We start from the raw sequence: 24,534 nt of genomic DNA on the forward strand, positions 1-24,534 counted from the left end.
GGACGAAGGGAAGGACGGAAGGAAGGAAAGAACGACGAAGGGAAGGAAGGAAGGAAGGAAGGAAGAAAGGAAGGAAGGAAGGAAAGAAGGATGAAGGGAAGGAAAGAAGGAAGAAAGGAAGAAAGGAAGGCAGGAAGGACGAAGGGAAAAGGAAGGAAGGAAGGAAGGAAGGAAGGAAGGAAAGAAGGACGAAGGGAAGGAAGGAAGGAAGGAAGGAAGGAAGGAAGGACGAAGGGAAAAAGGAAGGAAGGAAGGAAAGGAGGACGAAGGGAAGGAAAGAAGGAAGAAAGGAAGGAAGGAAAGAAGGACGAAGGGAAAAAGGAAGGAAGGAAGGAAGGAAGGAAAGAAGGACGAAGGGAAAAAGGAAGGAAGGAAGGAAAGAAGGACGAAGGGAAGGAAAGAAGGAAGAAAGGAAGGAAGGCAGGAAGGACGAAGGGAAAAAGGAAGGAAGAAAGGAAGTCAAGAAGGACGAAGGGAAAAAGGAAGGAAGAAAGGAAGGCAGGAAGGACGAAGGGAAGGAAGGAAGGAAGGAAATAAGGAAAGAAAGAAGAAAGGAAGGCAGGAAGGAAAGAAGGACGAAGGGAAGGACGGAAGGAAGGAAAGAACGACGAAGGGAAGGAAGGAAGGAAGGAAGAAAGGAAGGAAGGAAGGAAAGAAGGATGAAGGGAAGGAAAGAAGGAAGAAAGGAAGAAAGGAAGGCAGGAAGGACGAAGGGAAAAGGAAGGAAGGAAGGAAGGAAGGAAGGAAGGAAGGAAGGAAGGAAAGAAGGACGAAGGGAAGGAAGGAAGGAAGGAAGGAAGGCAGGAAGGAAGGCAGGAAGGACGAAGGGAAAAACGAAGGAAGGAAGGAAGGAAGGAAAGAAGGACGAAGGGAAGGAAGGAAGGAAGAAAGGAAGGAAAGAAGGACGAAGGGAAGGAAGGACGACGGGAAGGAAAGAAGGACGAAGGGAAAAAGGAAGGAAGGAAGGAAAGGAGGACGAAGGGAAGGAAAGAAGGAAGAAAGGAAGGAAGGAAGGAAAGAAGGACGAAGGGAAGGAAAGAAGGAAGAAAGGAAGGAAGGCAGGAAGGACGAAGGGAAAAAGGAAGGAAGGGAGAAAGGAAGGCAGGAAGGACGAAGGGAAAAAGGAAGGAAGGAAGAATGGAAGAAAGGAAGGCAGGAAGGAAAGAAGGAAGAAAGGAAGGAAGGAAGGAAAGAAGGACGAAGGGAAGGAAGGAAGGAAAGAAGGACGAAGGGAAGGAAGGAAGGAAGGAAGGAAAGAAGGACGAAGGGAAGGAAGGAAGGAAGGAAGGAAGGAAGAAAGGAAGGAAAGAAGGACGAAGGGAAGGAAGGAAGGAAGGAAGGAAGGAAGGACGAAGGGAAGGAAGGAAGGAAGAAAGGAAGGAAAGAAGGACGAAGGGAAGGAAGGACGACGGGAAGGAAAGAAGGACGAAGGGAAAAAGGAAGGAAGGAAGGAAAGAAGGACGAAGGGAAGGAAAGAAGGAAGAAAGGAAGGAAGGACGAAGGGAAAAAGGAAGGAAGGAAGGAAAGAAGGACGAAGGGAAGGAAAGAAGGAAGAAAGGAAGGAAGGCAGGAAGGACGAAGGGAAAAAGGGAGGAAGAAAGGAAGGCAGGAAGGACGAAGGGAAGGAAGGAAGGAAGGAAGAATGGAAGAAAGGAAGGCAGGAAGGAAAGAAGGAAGAAAGGAAGGAAGGAAGGAAAGAAGGACGAAGGGAAGGAAGGAAGGAAAGAAGGACGAAGGGAAGGAAGGAAGGAAGGAAGGAAAGAAGGACGAAGGGAAGGAAGGAAGGAAGGAAGAAAGGAAGAAAGGAAGGAAAGAAGGACGAAGGGAAGGAAGGAAGGAAAGAAGGAAGGAAGGAAGGAAGGAAGAAAGGAAGGAAGGAAGGAAGAAAGGAAGGAAAGAAGGACAAAGGGAAGGAAGGAAGGAAGGAAAGAAGGAAGGGGAAAAAGGAAGGAAAGAAAAATGGAGGGAAGGGAACAGATTGGGTCAAAAAGGAAGGAAGAATATGTAAGGACGAAGGGAGGGAAGGAGGGAAGGAAGGAAGGAAGGAGGGATGGAGGAAGGGAACAGATTGGGTCAATTTGAACCAGAAGGATCAACAACTTATTCAGGTGTTTTTTTCTCTCTGTCAGGACCAAACAGTGAGAAACGTGGACCTATATAACACACACACACACACACACACAACAGGCTCAAAGGTCGGAGCTCGGTGACCTTTGACCTCCAGATAAACAACACACTCTCTGGCCCAGTTCCTCTCCGACCTCGTGGTGCGTTCAGGTTCAGTCTGTGAGTCTGAGTTCTGTTCTGTTCCACTGTGAATGAGCTCCTTACTGCAAGGAAATTACCCAGAGTTCATAGCGTTGTGAAGTCAGATACAGAGGACGCCGCCGACTAGGGATGTCACGATTATAGATTTTCTTTGTACGATTATTGTCAGAGAAATAATCACGGTGTTACGATTATCACGATTATTATGCATTAATTCATTATTTACATCAATGAATGTGTAAAATATAATGACAATACTAATTATTTATACTAAATATTTGAAGTCTCTGCTATTAATATATAACCATTAACCAATTATTAATCCTGCAGGGGAAGTGTTTTAAATATTCAATCATTAATTCTCATCTATACCAAATGTTTAAGTTTATCATTGTTTGTTTTTTAGCACAAATTACTGGCTAACATTTAAATTCCGTTAGGTAAATGGACCAGTATTTCTCACATTTATCTTCACTTTGACGCCACATCTGCCTCTGTGTTTCCAACATCATCTTTTTTGGAAAGTGACGGTATTTAGGAATCTTTACGATTAATTAATTGTGGCGCTTAATACCACGATTAACTGTGAAAACAAGTAATTGTGACATCCCTACCGCCGACGGAACGCGAGGGGTTAAAAAAAGTCAATAAACAAACAGCAGAAAACAGACGTTGACCGTTCTAATCAACGCTGTTGTGTTAGATTGTGAGGAACAGTTGTTGTGAGTCTGTTTCTCTCACACATCGTGCTGCTGGAAGTAGCTAAACGTCACCACGCTATGAGATAATAACACAACGTTACCACACAGAGTTGTTTTAGAGGGAAATTCATGTAAAACCACTGATGCACGTTGCCTTCAGGGACAGTTTTTCATCAACAGTCTCTGAATTTCCCTCTAAAACAACTCTGTGTGGTAACGTTGTGTTATTATCTCATAGCGTGGTGAATGTGCAGCTCACAACTTGTCCACCAGAGCGTTGTAGAGTTGTTGGATTGTGTATTTGATGAGTTTGATGATGAGGGAAACCAAAGAAATCCCATAGTGAGCCTCCGTAGCGTAGCTCTGAGCAGCTCACGGCTCTGCTCCGCCGTTCTAAAAACAGCTTGCACCGACAATTAAAGGTAACGAACCTACTGCTATGACTATAGGGATTATGGCAATGGGCCAATTTGACTAAATGTTGAACTATCCCTTTAAGTGAAGTTCCCTGAGACCTGGACTAATTAGCGGTGACATCACAGGAGGAGAGATAACGAAGGAAGGACAAAGGAAAGAAGGAAGGAAGGACGAAGGGGAAAAGGAAGGAAGGAAAGAAGGACGAAGGGAAGGAAGGAAGGAAGAAAGGACAAAGGGAAAGAAAGAAGGAAGGAAGGACGAAGGGAAAAAGGAAGGAAGAAAGGAAGGAAGGAAAGAAGGACGAAGGGAAGGAAGGAAGGAAGGAAAGAAGGACGAAGGGAAGGAAGGAAGGAAGGAAAGAAGGACGAAGGGAAGGAAGGAAGGAAGGAAGGAAGGAAGGAAGGAAAGAAGGACGAAGGGAAGGAAGGAAGGAAGGAAAGAAGGACGAAGGGAAAGAAGGAAGAAAGGAAGGAAAGAAGGACGAAGGGAAGGAAGGAAGGAAGGAAGGAAAGAAGGACGAAGGGAAGGAAGGAAGAAAGGAAGGCAGGGAGGAAGGAAGGGAAAATAGGAAGGAAGGGAGGAAAGAAGGACGAAGGGAAGGAAGGAAGGAAGGAAGGACAAAGTGAGAGATGGTAGGAAAGAAGGAAGGGAAAAAGGAAGGTAAGATAGAAGGAGGGAGGGAACAGATTGGGTCAAAAAGGAAGGAAGAAGATGTAAGGACGAAGGGAGGGAAGGAAGGAAGGAAGGAAGGAAGGAAGGAAGGAAGGAAGGAAGGGAACAGATTGGGTCAATTTGAACCAGAAGGACCAACAACTTATTCAGGTGTTTTTTTCTCTCTGTCAGGACCAAACAGTGAGAAACGTGGACACACACACCATTATATTAACACACACACACACACACACACACACACACACACACACACACACACACACACACACACACACACACACACACAGATGCACCGGTAGATTAACGGCAGCTTGGTGTGTGTGTGTGTGTGTGTGTGTGTGTGTGTGTGTGTGTGTGTGTGTGTGTGTGTGTGTGTGTGTGACCGGGTCATCTGGGCTTTAACATGATCCAATTAACCTTTAAATAAAACTTGGTCCGTGTTCAGACTCAGAGACAAAAAAAGAAGAATTTAAAATAAAATAAAATAAAATAAAATAAAATAAATTAAAATAACAGGTGTAGATAGATAATAAAAGTTAAACAGGGTGAATTTAACGGACACGACCAGGCCTAATGACCGGTCTCCTCCTCGGTCAGTCCGGTTTACTGCTCCTCTATAATCTATAATTAGCTCCAGGATTAATTAATGTGGTTTATTTTCCATCTGGGTCCAGAACCGGAACTGGACCGGTGTCTCGGCTTACAGCTGCCCGGGTCTGGCGCTCCCTCCGCCGGCCACAGGGATCAGGTTCCCTCGGTCGGTCCAGTCCACTCCGCGGTTACATTTAGGGCAAGGCAAGGCAAGGCAATTTTATTTGTATAGCCCGTTTTTACCACCAGTTTGTCTCAAAGGGCTTCACATCCCATAATAGCAACATCCTCTGTCCTTAGACCCTCACATCCACTGAGGAAAAACTCCTTGGAAAACCCTTTAACAGGGAAAACCAGGAGAAAGCTCAGGGTGAGCAGCAGAGGAGGGATCCCTCACCCAGGACGGACTAAGACAGACGTGACATAGATGTTGTTACAAGGTCCAAGGCTACTATACTGCTGCTCAGACTGAATAAACTGATAATAAAAAATGATAATTATCTATAATTAATGATGAGATAATTAACCCCCCTACTCCCTTCCTCCCCTCTCTCCCCATAATGATCCGGTTTGTGCAGCAGCAGCAGCAGCGGACGCACCGGAGCACCGGAGCTTCAGGGCGGATAGAGCTGCAGCGGAGCCCGGGGAAGGAGCCTCTTCCCCCGGGGAGAAGGAGGAGAGTCTTACCTGCGGTTGGAGGTTGGAGGCTGGAGCTCCGTGCAGGTTCACAGCGACATGGCACAGACACCGCGGCCGCTGCAGAGGCTCCAAGCCCCGGCAGAGTCAGTCAGTCAACTCCACTGGCTCGGTTCGGTTCAACTCGGCTTGGTTCGGCTTGGCTCGGCTCGGCTCAGCGGGATGTGACTCGGATTAAACTCCACTTGACTTTGAATTGTTGGTGGAAAAACAGCGACGACCGACCGACAACCAACAACCTGCCCAGAGACCAGCGGGGAGGGAGGGGGCGGGGTTAGGGTTAGGACACGCCCCCTCTCTGCTGCTGGTATCCAAGGTTACCGTTATCTGTTAGAGACAGGTGTGGTTTACGGCAGCAGCAGGTTTTTACGGCAGCGGTGTTCTTTTTTTTACTCCTTTCTTCCTCTCTCTCTTTTTCTCTATTTATTTCTTTCTACCCTCTGTGCATCTTTTTCTTTCTTTCTTTCTACCCCCCTCTCTCTGTCTTTTTTTCTTCTTCCTGTCTTTCTACACCCTTTCTGTCTTTTTACTCCCTTCTTTCTACCCCTCTCTCTGTCTTTTTCTTTCTTCCTGTCTTTGTACCCCCTTTCTGTCTTTTTACTCCCTTCTTTCTTTCTACCCCTCTCTCTTTTTCTTTCTTTCTTTCTACCCCCTTTCTCTGTCTTTTTACTCCTTTCTTTCTACCCCTCTCTCTATCTTTTTCTTTCTTCCTTTCTTTCTACCCCCTTTCTCTGTATTTTTCTCTCTTTCTTTCTACCCCTCTCTCTATATTTTTCTTTCTTTCTTTCTAACCCTTTCTCTGTCTTTGCTTCCTTCTTCAGCTGCTTTCAGCATTCACACGCATTTCCTTCAGGAAATGCAATCCTTTTCTCGTTATGTATTACATTTTATCATATATTATATCATTTTGTATTATATTTAATTATATTGTATCATATTGTATTATATTGCATTGTATTATATCATGTTGTATTCCATTGTATTGTATTATTATATTATATATTATTATTATGGGCTGTTTTGGTAGCAGCAGGATTTTACGGCAGCATACACTGCAAAAAACTCAAAATCTTAGCAAGAATATTTGTCTTATTTCTAGACAAAACAAATCTCATTATACCTAAAATAAGTATATTTAAACACATTATACATAAAAAGAAGCTTGTTTTTATACATTTTTTTTAAACTTCTTTCAAGCAGATTTTCACTTGAAATAAGTAGAAAAATCTGATAGTGGAGCAAGTTTTTCTTTGTTATTACAAGCACAAAAGACAGATTTTTCTACTTATGTCAAGTGAAAATTTGTTTGAAACAAGTGAAAATGATCTAAAAACAAGTTAATTTTTAGGCGATGAGTCTTATTTTAAGTGGAAAGAGATTAGTTTTGACTAGAAATTAGACATTTTGACAAGTAATAAGACAATTATTCTTGGAAAGATGTTGAGTTTTTGCAGTGCACAGAGCAGCAGCAGCAGCTTTAAAACATGAATTAATGATCATTAAAGCCATTGATCTGATTAATCTTCCGTGTTTCCTGTTTGATGACGCAACATTAATCCCTTGAACCAATGAAACGCGGAGCTGAGGGAGCTGCTCCTCACCTGCACCTGTCAGCAGAGGAGCGAGGACGCCCCCTGCTGGAGGCAGAGCTCATTTAACAGGCTGTTCATATTATTATATTATATTGTATAATAAAATACCAAATAATATAATAGTAAAATAACATATATTATATCATGATGTATTGTATTATATTCTATTGTACCATTGTATTATATTTTATTATATTATATTGTACTGTTATATTATGTTAAATTATATTATTACAAGTCTTTCTTTCTCTCTTTCTTTACATCTACCCTCTTTCTGTCTTTTTACTTTCTTTCTACCCCTCTCTCTGTGTCTCTTTCTGTTGTTCTTCTATCTCTTTCTTTCTTACTACCCCCTTTTTCTCTGTCTTTTTACTTCATTCTTTATTTCTTTCTACCCCTCTCTCTATGTAAATGCAAAGATTTACGTATACAAATTAATTAAAAAAAATATTTAGAGATTCAAAATGTAAAAACAAAAGGTGTATCTCATGCAGAGGAATTTCTTTCTTTCTTTCTACTCCTCTCCTCTCCTCTCGATCTCCATCTATGTACCCATCTATCCGCCTTTTTCTTTCTTTCTACCCACGATATCTTTTTGCTTCCTTCTTCAGCTACCTTCAGCATTCACACACATTTCCTTTAGGAAATGCTATCCTTTTCTCGTCATGTATTATATTTTATCATATTATATCATTTTGTATTGTATTTCATTGTATTATATTATATATTATTATTATGGGCTGTTTTGGTAGGCGTGAAACACACTAGATGGCGTGGCCTGAGTCTGATTCATGTTGGTTTGACTTGTCATCAGGTGTGTGGTGTCATCAACATGCTACAGAAACAAAAACACACGGACACACACTCTTCATCATCATCATCATCATCTTCATCTTCATCATCATCATCATCATCATCATCATCATCATCATCATCATCATCATCATCTCTTTACTGGTCTCACACTGGTTCAGCTCCAGCAACATCAACTGTGACTATGTGAGTGTTTGTTTGTCTGCAGCCGCTCGTCGCCCAGAGTCCCAGCCTCTTCTCTCACACACACACACACACACACACACACACACGCACACACACATCCACGCTGCCCTCCCTCCGTCTCCATGGCGACCCTCTGCTCAGGTGAAGAGTTCAGGTCGTCTCTGCTGCTCCAGACCCGAGGGTTCAGGACCGACCGGACGCAACATTCAGAGGCTCAGAGTCTGTGTCCTGTTACGCTCGCACGCACGCACGCACGCACGCACGCACGCACGCTCGCACGCACGCACGCACGCACGCACGCACGCACGCACGCTCGCACGCACGCACGCACACACGCACGCACGCACGCACACACGCACGCACGCACACGTCTCCAGCTGTGAGTCCCATCAGAACTAATTAACGACTGTGGATCAAAAACCAACGACTCATTGAATCTGGAATCTAAGTCCAGAGTCCAGACCAGAATCCAGACCAGAATCCAGACCAGAATCCAGTCCAAAGCTGAAACTTTATTGATCCTGGACTCGGTTCTGTGACGGTTCTTCTCTGGAGACGTGTGGAGCTGAAGAACCTGGAGAACCAGCGCCCTCTAGTGGCCGTTACTGTCACTGTCAGACCGGGTCCACTCAGATCCAGAACCAGAACCAGAACCAGAACCAGAACCAGAACCAGAACCAGAACCAACCAGTCTCACTGTGTCCGACTACAGAGACCTGGTCCAGGTCCATTTTCAAGTCCAGGTCCAGTTCAAGTCTTTGTCCTGGTTCAAGTCCAGATCCAGTCCGGTTCGGTTTAGGTTCAGGTTCTGGTCCGGTCCGGTTCAGTCCGGTCCGGTCCGGTTCAGGAGACCTGTATGACCTCCATGCTGCCGGTGAAGCTCGTTCCTCCTCCGACGGCGTCGTCTCTGGCGTCCGTCCTCCCGTCTCCAAACTCCATCTGGCAGCTTCGTCTCTTCAGCTGCTTCTCGAAGCTGCTCTCCTCGTGCCAACTCCTCCTGGAGTCTCCGCCACGGTCGCCGCCGCCCGTCCTCTGCCGGCTGCGCCGCCGCACCGCGTCCAGGCCGCCGCCGCCGCTGCAGCCGCCACCGCCGCCGTACGGCGCGAAGCCGCCGCCGGCGCTGAGGAACGAGGTGGAGTAGAAGCGCGTGGAGTCGGAGGAGAGGAACCAGCCGCCGGAGGACGAGACGGTGACGGGGCCGAGGACGATGTCCGAGTGCCATCCCTTCAGCACGCCACCGTGGTCTCCATGGCGACCGGCCACGCCGCCGTGGTCTCCATGGCGACCGGCCACGCCGCCGTGGTCTCCATGGCGACCGGCCGGGCGGGCGAGCTGCTGCTGGCTGCGCGAGAGGCCGAACAGGAAGCTGGTGGCGTTTTCCTCCATGCTGCCGCTGCGCTGCAGCTGCTGCGAGACGCTAGCGGCCGCGGCGGCGGCGGGCGGTGGTTTGGTGAAGCCGGTGGCGCCCGGCGGCGGCGGCGGCGTGTCGTCGGCCTGGAGGCGGTGCGGCGGCGGCGGCGTCCCGTCGGCCTCCTCCTTGTCGGGACTTTGCTCCGGCGTCGACTGCTCCGACACCTCCTCCACCGGAGAGAACTGACACGGTTTACTGGTCGGCTCCTTGAACGGCGACGCTTTGTAGAAGTCGCCGGCGGTGGCGTCGCCCGCCGTCGCCGCGGCGCCGTGAGGGACGAACACCCGGTGGCCAACGCCACCACCACCGCCGCCGCCCGGCTCGCCGTACGACTTGATGTCCAGGGAGAAGGAGCGCTTCAGCCGGGCGCTGTCCTCGGCGCCGTCGGGCAGCGTCAGGCCGCTCAGCGCCGCCGCCAGCAGCCGCTCCTCGGGGCCGTCGGCCAGGACGCACGGCAGCGTCAGCGGCTCCAGCAGCGGAGACAGAACCGGGCCGGTGGCGCCCGGCGGCGGCGGCGACCCCGACCCCCCCTCCTCCTCCTCGGCCCCCCCCTCCCCCTCGCCGCTCGACTCCGGCTGCTGCGGCGACGACTTGAGCTTCGACTCTGAACCGTCTGGACTCTTGATCTTCTTCTCAAAGTCCAGCAGCTGCCCCAGGAAGTTGAAGTTAGGAGAGATGGTCGGACGCTTCTCCTTCACAAACCTGAGGGAGGGGAGGGGGGGGGCAGAGAGAGAGAGGGGGGCGGGGGAGGGCAGAGAGGGGGGAGGGGATTAGTGAGAATCATAACAAGCGTCTGTAATCAACACTGACACAAGTCGAGTTAATGAGGCCGTGGACTCGTTAACTCAGACCGACCGACTGCAGAAGAGGAATGTGACGGTGAGAGTTACGACTGAACCTGAACTCAACACCAAGACGTCCTCAAACACAAACACCTACTTTTACTTTTACACACATCTACCTTTATTCTGAAGGAGCTTTAACACAAACATCTACCTTTATTCTGAAGGAGCTTTAACACAAACATCTACCTTTATTTTGAAGGAGCTTTAACACAAACGTCTACCTTTATTCTGAAGGAGCTTTAATCTTTATATTAAACCTTAGGGATGGGCATGATTAATCAATGATCGATTATTGATCGTTAAGAATTTTATCGATCACGTTAATTTTTTATCGATTTATTATAAGGGATCATGTAGAGGGCAGAGGTTGTTATGTAGAAATATTTTTTTTCATAACAACCAATAAACTCTATATTATTATTATATATTATTATTATTATTATTACATGGTTTAAGAGTGAAATCATTCATTAAATATGACGGGACTGTGAGCTGAGACACCGCGGCTCCGCCCGCTCTGATCAGCAGGTTTGGTTTTCAGCAGCGGTGTGGAAGGAGCCTCCACTCTCTCTGTAAGTTACAAGCTACAAGTCATTTATCTAACATCACAATTAGTCCCAAGCTGTTTAACTACGGTTAAAACGAAACGAAAGGTAAATATCCTGCATAGTTTGTTTCTCTTTTCTGTGCTCCTGTGATCAGAGCGCCGCTCCGCCGTGTGTTGGCTACAGAAAAAACATAAAACACACGCTTTCACATTTTGAAAGTACTTGCGATTTCTTTCGTACAAGTGCAGCCAAACACGAGGCTGAAGAGAGAGGGACAGCAGAGCTGCTCTGACAGCTCAGCTGCAGGTGAGCCAGGCAGCGCAACGGTGCTTTTTTTTTTTTTTTTTTTTTTTAAATGCCGGTGTCGGCACCGTGCCTACAGGTGAAGCACAAGCACACAGACGTCCGTGTACGTTGTTGTCTGACCTTCCTAAACGGGGACTGCCCTGGATTACTGGCACACGCCATAGCCGCACGCATTCTGTTATTACATTGACAATTAATATTCATATTAATATGAATATTAATATTAACGATTAAATCGATAATTGATCGTTAATTTCCCCGATGATCGATCAAAAAGATTTCTTTAAATGCCCATCCCTATTAAACCTAATCTCATCACTAATATTTCTCTGTGAGCGGCAGCTGCACAGGAAGTGACATCAGTGTCTGACCTGTAGGCCTCGTCCAGAGACATGTCCATCCTCTTCATGATGTAGGCGATGGCGATGGTGGCGGAGCGCGAGATGCCGGCCAGACAGTGGACGAGGACTCGGGCGTTGGAGGCTTTGGCCTTCTCTGAAACACAGGAGGAGGAGACACTGATCTGAGAACAGCTGCTGGCGGCGGCGTTACATCATCATAGTGCAGTGCAGTGTGCAATATTTTTTTTCGTAGGATAGGTCCGGGAAAAGGGAAAGTCCCGCCTTCCCCGCCCCCGATTGGCTAGATGAGCTCTCCTCTGATTGGTTGTTTGAGTTGGCCGTGTAACGTCATCTCACAACAGTAGTGCAGTAAACTAAAATATACACAAACTGAAGTTCAGGGTTCCTACACATTTTAAATGTCCAAATTCCATACTTTTTCCAGACCCTAATTTCCGGACTTCCACTGCAAAAACTCAAAATGTTAGCAAGAATATTTGTCTTATTTCTAGTTAAAATGTCATTTCTAGTCAAAACAAATCTCATTATACTTAAAATAAGACTAATCACATTTTAAAAAGTAGCTTGTTTTTAGACACTTTTTACTTCTTTCAAGCAGATTTTTCACTTGAAATAAGTAGAAAAATCTGATAGTGGAGCAAGTTTTTTCTTTCTATTACGAGCAGAAAAAACTTGCTTTCACTGGCAGATTGTTCTACTAATTTCGAGTGAAAATGTGTTTGAAACAAGTGAAAATGATCTGAAAACAAGTTCATTTTTAGGTGATGAGTCTTATTTTAAGTGGAAAGAGATTAGTTTTGACCAGAAATGAGACATTTTGACAAGAAATAAGACAAATATTCTTGGAAAGATTTTGAGTTTTTGCAGTGTGTCAGTAAAAAGAAAAATTAAATAATTTGTGACATTTGAGTAGATGTGTATCATGTTAATAAATCATGCAATTAATCATTTGTTTTCATTATTCTGAATTTTTATGCCATTATGTAACCAAATAACTTCCAGGAGATTGTAGCTAGGTACAATAGCGCATACAACATAATAATGTGATAGTTTCCATTTTCCATACTCCATACTTTTCAGACCTGGAAATGTATAAAATCAAATTCCATATTATTCCATACTTTCTATACTTGCGTAGGAACCCTGGAATTTACTAGTGTGTTCAGACGCGTCGGCGAAGCGGTTTGCGTTTTCGCCTGCGGTGTGGTGAATCCGAGTTCGATCCCCGCTGGTTTCACATTCCGAAAAATTTAGTTTTTAAATTTATATTCCAAGTTTACATTTTGAGTTTGAGTGAGAAGTGTAATCGTGCCATTGGTTGGGTTTAGGCAATGAAGAAAGGAGTTGGTTAAGTTCAGTAAAAAAGACCAGAGTGATGAGTAGAGAGAGTCCAGGTAGATCTAGACTAGGCACTTATCACACTTTGCCAACAGCCGTTTCACAGCCAAAACAAACAACCAATCAGGCGAGAGTCCTTCTAGCCAATCAGAGGCGGGAAAGGCGGGACTTTCCTGGACCTATCCTACGAAAACAAATATCGCGTGCAGTGCAGCGTGGTGGTGGCTGTGACATCATCATGGCGGCCGTGATGCGTTTCCTGCTCTGACCTATGAAGTCCAGCGAGCGGTCGAGCCAGGGAAGGATCTTCTCACAGAAGGAGTCGTTGACCGGGACTCTCAGGAAGTGCGAGTCGGGGATGAAGTCCGGTTTGGGGCAGGTGTTGCTGGCGTTCAGGACGTAGGCGATCTCGTTCTGCTGCATCAGCTCCTGCACAGATTTAATATATGATATATGATATATATATGATATAATACACAGATACAGATACAGATACAGATACAGAGGTCAGAGGGTTTAAATAGAGTTTAAATATATAAACACACGATGATTGACAGGGTTTCTGCAGGTACCAGCAAATCTAATTTAATGCTTTTTAATGCCCTTTTTAATGCCATTTCAAACATTTTTAATGCCTGTGACTGCAAATACTATACGTGTGTGCGTACATACACTTACCTATATACACATACACCCAATTACTTGGTTCTGCATGTTTATCGTGCACCGACTGCAATTTTCTGGCCTATCACTGATTTTTAAAAAGCCTGACCTGCCGATTCCGATTTTTGCCGACAGCGATAGATAAAAAAAAAAAAAAAAGAAAGAGTCAACAGTAGCCTGCCACCACCTAAAAATATTAATTTAGGAAATTCTCCATTTCTTCACCCACGTTTAATTTTACTGTAGATTAACTGTAATCCCCCTATTTTTCTGCTCTTTGTGCTCTATAGGGATGTAATGATATCAAAATCTCACTGTATGAATCAATCAATTTTTTATCAATTTTTTAATGCCTTTGAGAATCGAATTTAATTCCTTTTAATGCCATTTAAGGCCTTAATTTCAGCAAAATATATTTAATGACTTATAATGCTTTTTAATGACCCGCGGAAACCCTGATTGAAACTGAATCACTTCATCTGAACTAACGATGACTGAATGATGGTTTAACACGTAACGACCAGCTGTGACTCATCAGTGACTCATCAGGAACTGGGTTTCCATCCAAATGGATCGAATTTAAGAGCGGATTTTGTGAAAATGCGCAAAAAGCAAATGCGGATTTATGCCCGTTTCCATTCGTTATTGTTTTGCGATTATTGGGAGAGGAGTGGTGGTGCGCCGTGAGATTACGTCATTAAGACAGCGTGAATGAATCCATGACAACAGTTGACATTCAGTTGACACTCAACATCATGGACAATTTACGTACTTTCCGGACTATAGAGCACCTGAGTATCAGCCGCACCAGCTACATTTTAAAGGAAAATCCATATATAGGCCGCACTTGAATATAGGTTTTCATGTTGTTGGGAAGTCGTCCTCCAGCAGCACTTCACCCACAAACTCTGGCTCAATTCGCAAAACCTGTTTCCATAACAAAAAGTCGGATTTTCCTTTTATCAACCCCCCCCCCCCCTCCCCAAGCGTAAAAACTTTTAATGCGCATTTATTATTTAGGGTGCACTCACACTAGGGCCAGTTGTTCCGTGCCGTGCTGAAGCCCGAAAGCCCCCCCTCCCCTGTCCCCCGCTGGCCCGCACTCACACTACCTCGAACCCAAGCTGCTGAAGCCCGGTCGCCTCCGACACATTCGTCATCACGTTGATAAACCAACACAGCGGATGCGTTATCTTGAAGTTTAATCAAAGCGACGTCAACTAGCGATGTTTACGGCGCGACGTAATCGTTAAGTGACTGTTGTTTACATGCGGTTGCAGACACGTGGTGGAGAACGAGCCCGCAGCGCATTACGTGTGCACATTCCTGGCCAAGCGTACCGTGCCCAAGCACAGCTTTCCCAACCGTGCCGGGCCACTTTTGAAAGTGCGAATAAAAAAAGGTGGATGGAAACTAGTGACTCATCAGTGACCTCACGGCGGTACGGCGGCCTCTGCAGGGCGGCGGTGCGGCGGTACCTTGTTGAGGACGTCCCTCTGGCAGCCCAGGTACAGGTGAGGCAGGATGCGGGTCGGCCCGGTGTTGGAGACGGGGAGACACGGCTGAGAGATGCAGGAGGGAACCACGGTCGACTTCCCCTCACACAGACCCGGGAACAGCCGGGAGAACTCACAGAACCCACCTGAGAGAACGTTACAGAGAGAGAGAAAACGTTAGAGTCTGGGTTCATTTAGTTTTTCATCACTCACTTGTTTCATGGATTTTTATTATTCTAGTTTCATTTATTTCAGTTCTGACATCCCCTTACAGAAAAACTACGGGAACTTCACATGTGATTTTTGCACATTTCACAATGCTGCACATGGGAATCATGTGGTTTTGGCCCAGTTTTATGTGAATCACATGTGAATTCCCATGTGAACCCATTTTCCACATGTGGTAACATGTTTTCCACATGTGCTCTATATGGTAACACATGTGAAATCACATAAAATCGGGCCAAAACCACGTGATTCCCATGTGCAACATTTTTCACATAAGGGTTAATTATTAAATCTGTTTTTATTACCGTTTAAATTCTAACTTTGTGTTAATTATTGATCATCACGGTTGTAACAACTGTTAAAGTTTAAAAGCTGAGTCTGTTCATGGTCATGTGTTTTTATTTTATTTATTTATTTGTTTATCTAGACGGGACAATGCGTATTAATGAACAGTGCGTAGTGTGTGGTACGGTGGCCCAGAGGGCTCAACACTGAGGCTGCAGCTGAGAAAACACAACAGACAAAACAAACACAAACCATCTTGTTCAGTCTTAAACACCTTCACAGTGACGCTCTACTTGGTGTTGGACTGTCACATAAAATCACAATAAAAAAGGTTCAATTTGTGGTTGTAATGTAATAAAATGTGGAAAAGTTCAAGGGGGATGAAAACTTTTGCAAGGCATCGTATTATATTATATATTATAGATAATATATGATATATATATTACATATCCTGTGCTGTGATTGGTCCTGAGGTCCATGTTTCTGTCTCTGGAGGTTCGTCAAAGAACAGTGCAGGGTTTCTGCAGGTTTCACCAACTCAAATTTAAGACTTTTTAAGACCAGTATGGATGAAATTTAAGACCGATATCATGACAAACAAAAAACGTTCAAAAGAAATGCAGAGTCACAAAATTACTTGCACAGTAAATTGGCTGCAATACGTATGCAAGTTGCACGTTAGGCTCGTTTGTAGTTGAAAATACGTTCAGTAAAGCACAATGAAGTGTCGTGGGAGCATTTGAGGTTGTGTTATGACGGGCATAAGAGAATTATTTAAGACTTGAACACAATACTTAAACAAATTTAAGACTTTTTAAGGCCTGAAATTTAGATTTTCACATTTTAGACTTTGCAAGGCTTTTTCAGACTCGCTGCAGTATAAATGCTCGGCCTTTGGTTCCTACCGAGGTCAGCTGGGGACGGTTGTCAGTGACGGACCGGTCATGTTTTGTCTGTTGTGCGTCTGTGTAAAGACTCACAGACGGTCGGTGGCTCCTCCTCTGGTTGTGTAACTGACTGAACCTTTGACCGACTGATTCTAGGGCTCAGAGTGATGTCAGAGGGTGGAGCCATTACATCATCGTTACATAACCTCAGAGGAGAGGAGGAGGAGGAGGAGGAGGAGGAGGAAAGGAGGAGGAGGAAGAGGTTAAAGAGAAGCAGGAGAAGGAGAGAAGAGGAGGAGGAGGAGGAGGAGGAGGAGGAGAAAGGAGGAGGAGGAAGAGGGAGGAGGAGCAGGAGTAAAGTTCATTGAATTGAATTGAATGGAATTGAAAAGGAGGAGGAGAGAAGAGGAGAAGGAGGAGGAGAGAAGAGGAGAAGACTTTGCACTGTGTTCATTGTATTATATTTTAAATCTACTACCTCTTCTATTGATTGTACATGTATTTTTTTATGCACTGACCAGAGGGTTTGTTAGAATTTCACTGTAATGACAAATACAGTAAACTTGAAACTTGATCTTGTTTTAAACATTACTTTACAGTTAAGGATTACTCTTGTTATTGTCATGCTCATTGTTATTGTTAAGCAGTCAGACACTGTTAACTTTAACATTAATATTAACATTAACTTTAATATGAACACAGTGTTTGTGATTTAGATGAATGATAATTAACAAATGATGAGTCTGAGTTTTGAAATTACAGGAACAAACTGAGCTCCTACTTTAACAGTTAAGGATGACTGTTGTTATTATAATGCTCATTCTTATATGTGACCCGATCCATCAAAATGAGTCACAGTGACCCAAATTTCAAAGTTGAGATTTTGGTATCAATGGAAAGATTAGAAAATAAGTTTTAAAATGATACCCTAGTCAAAGTCATAGCTACATTTGATGGTTTTCTAGATGTGGCCATTTGAATTACGATCTCCTACTCTCTCATTCTGTTCTAAAACCTGAGAAAATTGCAGTTAAAGTTTTTGCCAGTGACTCTGCATCTGTTCCTGTACCACGTGATTACACACAACCTATACGGTCCCTTGTTGTCATAGAGGCAGCATTCAATGACCCTCGGAAAGCAGAGAATCTCACAATTCAGATGCTTTTTACAGCTCGTCTCTATCATGAACGGTTCAGGAGTTGTCATGTTTTGTTGACATTTTGTAAAACATGTGCAAGCCTGTACGTTCGGGTTAGCATCGATGCTACGCTCTGTTAGCGTCGATGCTACTCGGTTTAGCATCTGTTTCTGTACCCGTCCCTTCTAGTCATAGAGGCACCATTCAATGACCGTTGGAAAGCGGAGAATCCCGTGATTCAGATGCAGTTTACAGCTCGTCTCTATCATGAACGGTTCAGGAGATATTTCATGTTTTGCACCGAAGCAACGCTCATTTTCAGAGGGTTTAAGTTGCAGGTCAACTTTAATCATCATTTACCTACCTGCCTTTTCTCAATTATCTGGACTATAAAACTTTGGGAGATTGTTTTTGAATGTCATTGCTTTGAAATTAGGGTAAAAAATTTTTTTTTATTTTCTATGGGTTTTCCACGTTATCAGCTGATTATCTAAAAATAGAACGTTGCGACTTCCGACTCATTTTGATAGAACGGGTCACATATATGATTATATCTATTATTCCTATGATGTAATGTCTCCGTCAGAGTGTGCGCGGGGGGCGGAGCCTGACTCACCTGACAGCAGGTGGACCGAGGGGAAGCTCCTCTCCAGTTTTCCCAGCAGGACGCTGAGGAAGGAGTCGGAGCTGAGGGAGAGAGGGTCGGAGGAGCTCTGGTCGTACACCACCACCTCCTGGTCGGCCTGGAGCTCCAGCTGCACCGACACCCAGAGTTACAGAGTCAGAGAGGAGGCAGCGAACGCACCACGACACATCATCATCATCATCATCATCATCATCATCATCATCTCAGAAAGAAACTAAAACTTAAAGGGATAGTTCAACATTTAGTCAAATTGGCCCATTGCCATAATCCCTATAGTCATAGCAGTAGGTTCGTTACCTTTAATTGTCGGTGCAAGCTGTTTTTAGAACGGCGGAGCAGAGCCGTGAGCTGCTCAGAGCTACGCTACGGAGGCTCATTATGGGATTTCTCGGTTGGTTTCCCTCATCATCAAACTCATCAAATACACAACCCAACAACTCCACAACGCTCTGGTGGACAAGTTGTGAGCTGCACATTCACCACGCTATGAGATAATAACACAACGTTACCACACAGAGTTGTTTTAGAGGGAAATTCATGCAAAACCACTGATGCACGTTGCCTTCAGGGACAGTTTTTCATCAACAGTCTCTGTATTTCCCTCTAAAACAACTCTGTCTGGTAACGTTGTGTTATTATCTCATAGCGTGGTGAATGTGCAGCTCACAACTTGTCCACCAGAGCGTTGTGGAGTTGTTGGATTGTGTATTTGATGAGTTTGATGAGGGAAACCAACCGAGAAATCCCATAATGAGCCTCCGTAGCGTAGCTCTGAGCAGCTCACGGCTCTGCTCCGCCGTTCTAAAAATAGCTTGCACCGACAATTAAAGGTAATGAACCTACTGCTATGACTATAGGGATTATGGCGATGGGCCAATTTGACAAAAATGTTGAACTATCCCTTTAAGTTGAAGTTTCTTAATCACAGCTCATAATCAGATGGAAAATGTTGCTCAGTCATGAGACGAACGACCGAAACTTAACTTCCTCTGAGCTGCTGTTTCACTTTAACACCTCACCACAACGAGAGAGAGAGAGAGAGAGAGAGAGAGAGAGAGAGAGAGACTGCAGCTTTTTGTTCAGTATAAATACACTGCTGAGGTCGCACGCCCACACACAGCAGAGAGAGTTTTAAACTCTGAGCTGCTTCCAGGAGAGTTAGCACCGTTAGCATCACAGCTACAACCACCTGCTGCTGTTTAAACTAAAGAGGAACTCAGTAGGATTTCCACCTTAAATTTTTACCACATTTTTTCTAGAAAATATTAAACTTTTTTTTTGTTTTTTTTGTTTTGAGAAACCACTTTTTTCAAAACACACACAGCCACTCACAACTAAGCACAAAGTCCGCTAGCTTAAAGCAGAAGTAAGTGATATATTTGTGTTAATCTAAGTCTTAAATAGTTGTATCTTCCGACAGCAATCACTTCTATAGAGTGTTTGGTCTGAAACACGGGTCTGTCAGTCACTCTGCTCTGCTCTGAGCCGAAGAGAAAACATTTATCGTATCCTACAGTTTTTATCCAATGAGGAGTGAGAACGGCATGCAGGGCTGTGTGTGCAGCCAAGGAACGCCGTGAATGTGGCGACGTAGGGACGAGGACTGTTATGGTGCGTTCAAGGAAACTCGTATTTTTCCGACCATGAACTCGTACTGCTTTAATGCTAACATATAATGTAAAATCTCATAGACGGGCTAACAGAAATTAGCATCGAGCCTGTGGTCAGTTTATAACTCTTGTTAGGAAATTTGCTCTGACGTTTGTTGTGGGAGTCTGGAGTCTGTGTAGCTACACCGGTCGCTACTTCATTTATTTGGTAGCTACACCGGTCGCTCTGGGCCGGTGTGGTAACGGCCATCCGTGACCACAATGCATGATGGGATATCTTGTTCCGGTTAGTGACCATCGGATGTTCACTACATGTGGCGGTGAATTGTGGGATAGATTCAGTCACTAGATAGTGAACATTAATAATCACTAAACATTCAGACACCACTACAACAACTGGTCACTAGAGAGACCGAATCTCCTTGTTGTTTACATTCTACTTCCTGGTAGAAAACCAGCTGTAATGTGAATGAGATCAATAGTAACGAACGAGAGTTTAGCTATATATCATATTTTTCAGGCCCTATCACCGTTTAGACAAATCTGAAATGATTGAAGAAACATTACTATTTCTGTGTGTGTGTTTTGTGTTGCTATGTGTTGTATTTATTCAGTTTGGGGGAATCACAGTGTCTAGAAAGCATCAGTGGCTCAGCTGACAGGGACAGCTAACGGTAGCTAAGCTAACGGTAGCTAAGCTAACAGCAGTAGCTAAGCTAACAGCAGGACGTCAGCTGTTAAAACCCTCCCGTTGTGGGACACGACATGAAACTACTCCAGTTAGCTCAGTCATGTTGGAACTCAGATATCCGCTGGAGAAAATAATTTTTCATGGAGCGTTTATTGAGTCACTGAGTTATTAAAGTTAAACAGCTAGCTAACCGTTAGCCCGGCTAATCTATGATAACCATGACTAATTACAAAAATGTGCACACATAAATAGTAATATTTGTCCAATCATTGGTTTTATAAACTTTACAAACATCAGATTAGTCTAAACGGTGATATAGTGACATGAAAAATTAGATAAATATAGTGAAACTCTCGTCCGTCACTATTGTTCTCATGCTGGTTTTCTACCAGGAAGTAGTTGTAAACAACAAGGAGATTCGTCCTATAGAGAGGAGGGGGGATTAGGACACAGCCCATGTGTATATCTGTGTAGTCTTATTACAAGAGGACGAAGATGGACACAGTTTGTTCTGATGGGAACATAATTAAAGCAGAAGTCAGGTGAATGTTTGTGTTAATCTAAGTCTTAAATAGTTGTATCTTCCGACAGCAATCACTTCTATAGAGTGTTTGGTCTGAAACACGGGTCTGTCAGTCACTCTGCTCTGCTCTGAGCCCAGGAGAAAACTTTCCTTGTATCCTACAACCTTTATCCAATGAGGAGAGAGAACGGCATAAAGGGGCAGTCCTCTCTGTGTGTGCAGCCAAGGGATGCGCCTGAATGTGGTGACGTAGGGACGAGGACTGTTATGGTGCGTTCAAGGCAACCCGTAACTCCTGTTTTTCCGACCTGTGAAGTCGTACCAGTTTGATCTGGTACGAGTTCACGGGTCAGAAGTTACGAGTGGCCGTTATAGTGACTTTCACAGGTAAAACAGGTCGGAGAAACACCAGTGGGTTGCCTGGAACGCTACAAAGTCGTAAGTCGTGACTTGAAGCTGTAATTTACGGTTTCAAAAGCCTGCCTGGAACGCAGCATTAGCCAAAACGACCGGATCGCTTACTTCTGCTTTAACTAATCATTATTTAGACTGGTTCTTGGTTCTTGGTTCTTGGTTCTTGGTTGTGCTCACCTTCTTCTTGGCGGAGTGCTGCAGCAGCTCGTAGATCTGCACCTTGTCCTGCTGCAGCCTCCTCTTCATCAGCTTGGAGCAGTTCACGTTCACGGCCTCCAGGATGTGCGAGGCGTTGTAGTCGACGAAGGGCCGGCTGTCGATCAGCACCACGCGGTCCAGACCGCCCTCCAGCAGAACCACCAGAGCCTCCGCGCCGATGGGCCGAGCCACCGCCGCCGCCGCCGCCATCATCCCCGATCCCGATCCCGATCCCGACGCCGGACGCTCCGACATGTCAGCCCCTTCCCCTCCCACCCCCCCACCCCCCTCCCTCCCCCACCTCCTCCTCTAGGGGCTGGGACGATATGCTTTCCTCCCGATTCGATTCCTCTACGATTTTTTTGGATGGCGATTCAATTTAAATTGCGATTCTACGATATTGCCGATTCTCTCTATGATTTTTAGTCTTTAGCATTTTTAACATTTACCTGCACACAAATACTGTAGGAGCCTATAAATTAACATATAACTCCATTATAAAGTGAACTTTATACCCTTATAACCCTTTTCAAAACCTGGACTCTCTGTATGTAAAAAAGGCTAACTAATGCACATTGCACAATATTTAAAAAAAATCAAAAAAAAAAAAAAAGATATTTAAATTTAACGAATAAAAATCGTCATAAAAGATATCGCGATATTTATGTGAATCGATTTTTTCTCCCACCCCTATCCTCCTCCTCCTCCCCCTCCCCCCCCTCCTCTTCCTGCTCCTCCCCCCTCCTCCTCCTCCTCCTCCTCCTGTGGGGCGACGCAGGCCGGTCCAGTGCCGGGACGACGCAGTCCGGAGGAAACCTCAGAGGATGAAGAGCTGCATTGTGTCGGTCCGGTGTGATGATGTCATCGTGATGGAGCGAGAGAGACAGACAGAGAGAAAGAGAGAAAGAGAGAAAGAGCCCCCACTAACTAACTATCTGTGTGTGTTAAAGTGTAGAGTCTTTGAGGGGGGGTCGGGCCGGCGTGAAACAAAAGGCGTCTTCTCTCCTGGACTGAGAGGTGATGGCGTCATCAGTGGAGTTCCTGCTGAGAGAGAAAGAGAAAGAGAGAGAGAGAGGTTCAGTGTCAGCGCTCGTTGTTTTGATTTTTTTCTGTCTTTAAAGGGACAATGAGGAGTTTTGGAAAGCGAAGTGTCTTCATACTACATTTACCATGAGCCTCCGCACGCACGGTGAAATTCTTTGACCGGCGCAAGACAGACTCATGTTTTCATTCATCAAGAATTAAAGTCAGAGGTTGGAAGACGATCACATACCGTCGTAGTTCCCACCATAAACGGAGATTCATACGGCGGCGTTATTCTCATGACTCGCCACGAAACCGAAAGTAAAGAAATGCTGGTCGGCTCGCCCAGCATTTCCACCACTAATTAAAGCAGAAGTAAGCGATATTTTTGTGTTAATCTAAGTCTTAAATAGTTGTATCTTCCGACAGCAATCACTTCTATAGAGTGTTTGGTCTGAAACACGGGTCTGTCAGTCACTCTGCTCTGCTCTGAGCCCAGGAGAAAACTTTCCTTGTATCCTACAACCTTTATCCAATGAGGAGAGAGAACGGCATAAAGGGGCAGTCCTCTCTGTGTGTGCAGCCAAGGGATGCGCGTAAATGTGGTGACGTAGGGACGAGGGCGGGGACTGCTAACTCCATCGGCTGACAGGAAGTTAGACAAAACCACCGGATCGCTTACTTCTACTTTAAGATTTCACAAAAAAAAGAAAAAGTTTTAAAAATTCAAGAAAAAAGTGGTAAAAATTTCTCCCAAAAAGTTTTTTAAAAATTCTCAAAAAAATTTTAAAGTTTAAAAAATTAAAAGTTAAAAGAAATCTAGAAAAAATTGTAAAAAGTTAAACATTTTCTAGAAAAAAGTTTTTAAAAAAAATCTTGAAAAAAAAATGTAAAATTTCGAAAATTAAAAGTTAATAAAAATCTAGAAAAAAAAAAGTAAAACATTTTCTAGAAAAAAGTGGTAAAAATTTCAAAAATTCTCGAAAAAAATATAAAATTTCAAAAATAACACGCTACGGAGGCTCATTATGGGATTTCTTGGTTTCCCTCATCATCAAACTCATCAAATACACAATCCAACAACTCCACAACGCTCTGGTGGACAAGTTGTGAGCTGCACATTCACCACGCTATGAGATAATAACACAACGTTACCACACAGAGTTGTTTTAGAGGGAAATACAGCCGGAACTACATTCCAGACACGGCTGCTGCTGGGCGGAGGGATTTCAGAAGAGAAAGTAGTTCAGAGTATTTGCTTCATGTGTCGTAATGTTACATGATTATAATACCCTGTCTCTGGGGATTATTATGGCAATAGGCGAATTTGCCAAAATGTTGAACTATCCCTTTACGTCGTGTTATAATCTAAATACAGCCGGCGCTGTGAGACGGAGGCGTGGCGTTCACTGACCCTCGGGACAAACCACGGCAGAATGACTGACAGGTGTGGATCAGATGTCTGTGATTCAAGAAGCTCGTTAACTTCCTGTTCACACACTCACACACACACACACACACACACACACACACACTCAAGACTCTGCAGCAGGAATTTCCCTCCTGCTGTAAAACCTGCAGTTACAGAAAGAAAATCCCCAAACACACACACACACACACGTACACACAGCAGCCCACACACACACACACACACACACACACACACACACACACTTACACGTACAAACACACACACACACACACACACACACACACGTACGTACACACAGCAGCCCACACACACACGTCCAAACATAATAAAAGTGTATAATTCCTGCTCCGACTCCGACTCGTCTCCTCAGACTCGTCCATTCATTCAGACTTTAGTCACATTTCCAGACTCTCCATCCAAACACACACACACACACACACACACACACACACACACACACACACACACACACACACACACACACACACACACACACACACACACACACACACACACACACACACACACACACTCTGTCACTGTCTAGTTTTTCC

At 44.7% G+C, this 24,534-nt stretch overlaps 2 protein-coding genes across 3 annotated transcripts in view; both read right to left on the reverse strand.

Annotated features, from left to right (window-relative positions):
* The window catches only part of eps8a (EGFR pathway substrate 8a, signaling adaptor), a 76,336-nt gene extending 70,778 nt beyond the window's left edge, over nucleotides 1-5,558 (reverse strand). The window contains exon 1 of one of the 2 annotated variants that reach the window (XM_085769645.1): nucleotides 5,337-5,558. The gene's annotated coding sequence lies outside the window, so the exon portion shown is untranslated. The remainder of the gene's footprint in view (nucleotides 1-5,336) is intronic. The other variant, XM_085769646.1, reaches the window with a different exon arrangement.
* Nucleotides 5,559-8,415: 2,857 nt separating this feature from the next.
* dusp16 (dual specificity phosphatase 16) lies at nucleotides 8,416-21,780 on the reverse strand. The gene is made up of 6 exons (XM_085769389.1): nucleotides 21,505-21,780; nucleotides 18,060-18,198; nucleotides 14,888-15,051; nucleotides 13,016-13,175; nucleotides 11,418-11,541; nucleotides 8,416-10,049 (listed from the first exon to the last, which is right to left on the reverse strand). The coding sequence occupies exons 1-6, from the start codon at nucleotides 21,778-21,780 to the stop codon at nucleotides 8,780-8,782; spliced, it is 2,133 nt and encodes a 710-aa protein (XP_085625515.1). The 3' UTR covers nucleotides 8,416-8,779.
* Between the last annotated feature and the right edge of the window lie 2,754 nt (nucleotides 21,781-24,534).

This window comes from Trachurus japonicus, chromosome 23, assembly GCF_045865225.1.
Source record: "Trachurus japonicus isolate A0001 chromosome 23, Traja_1.0".
NCBI classification, from domain to species: Eukaryota; Metazoa; Chordata; class Actinopteri; order Carangiformes; family Carangidae; genus Trachurus; species Trachurus japonicus.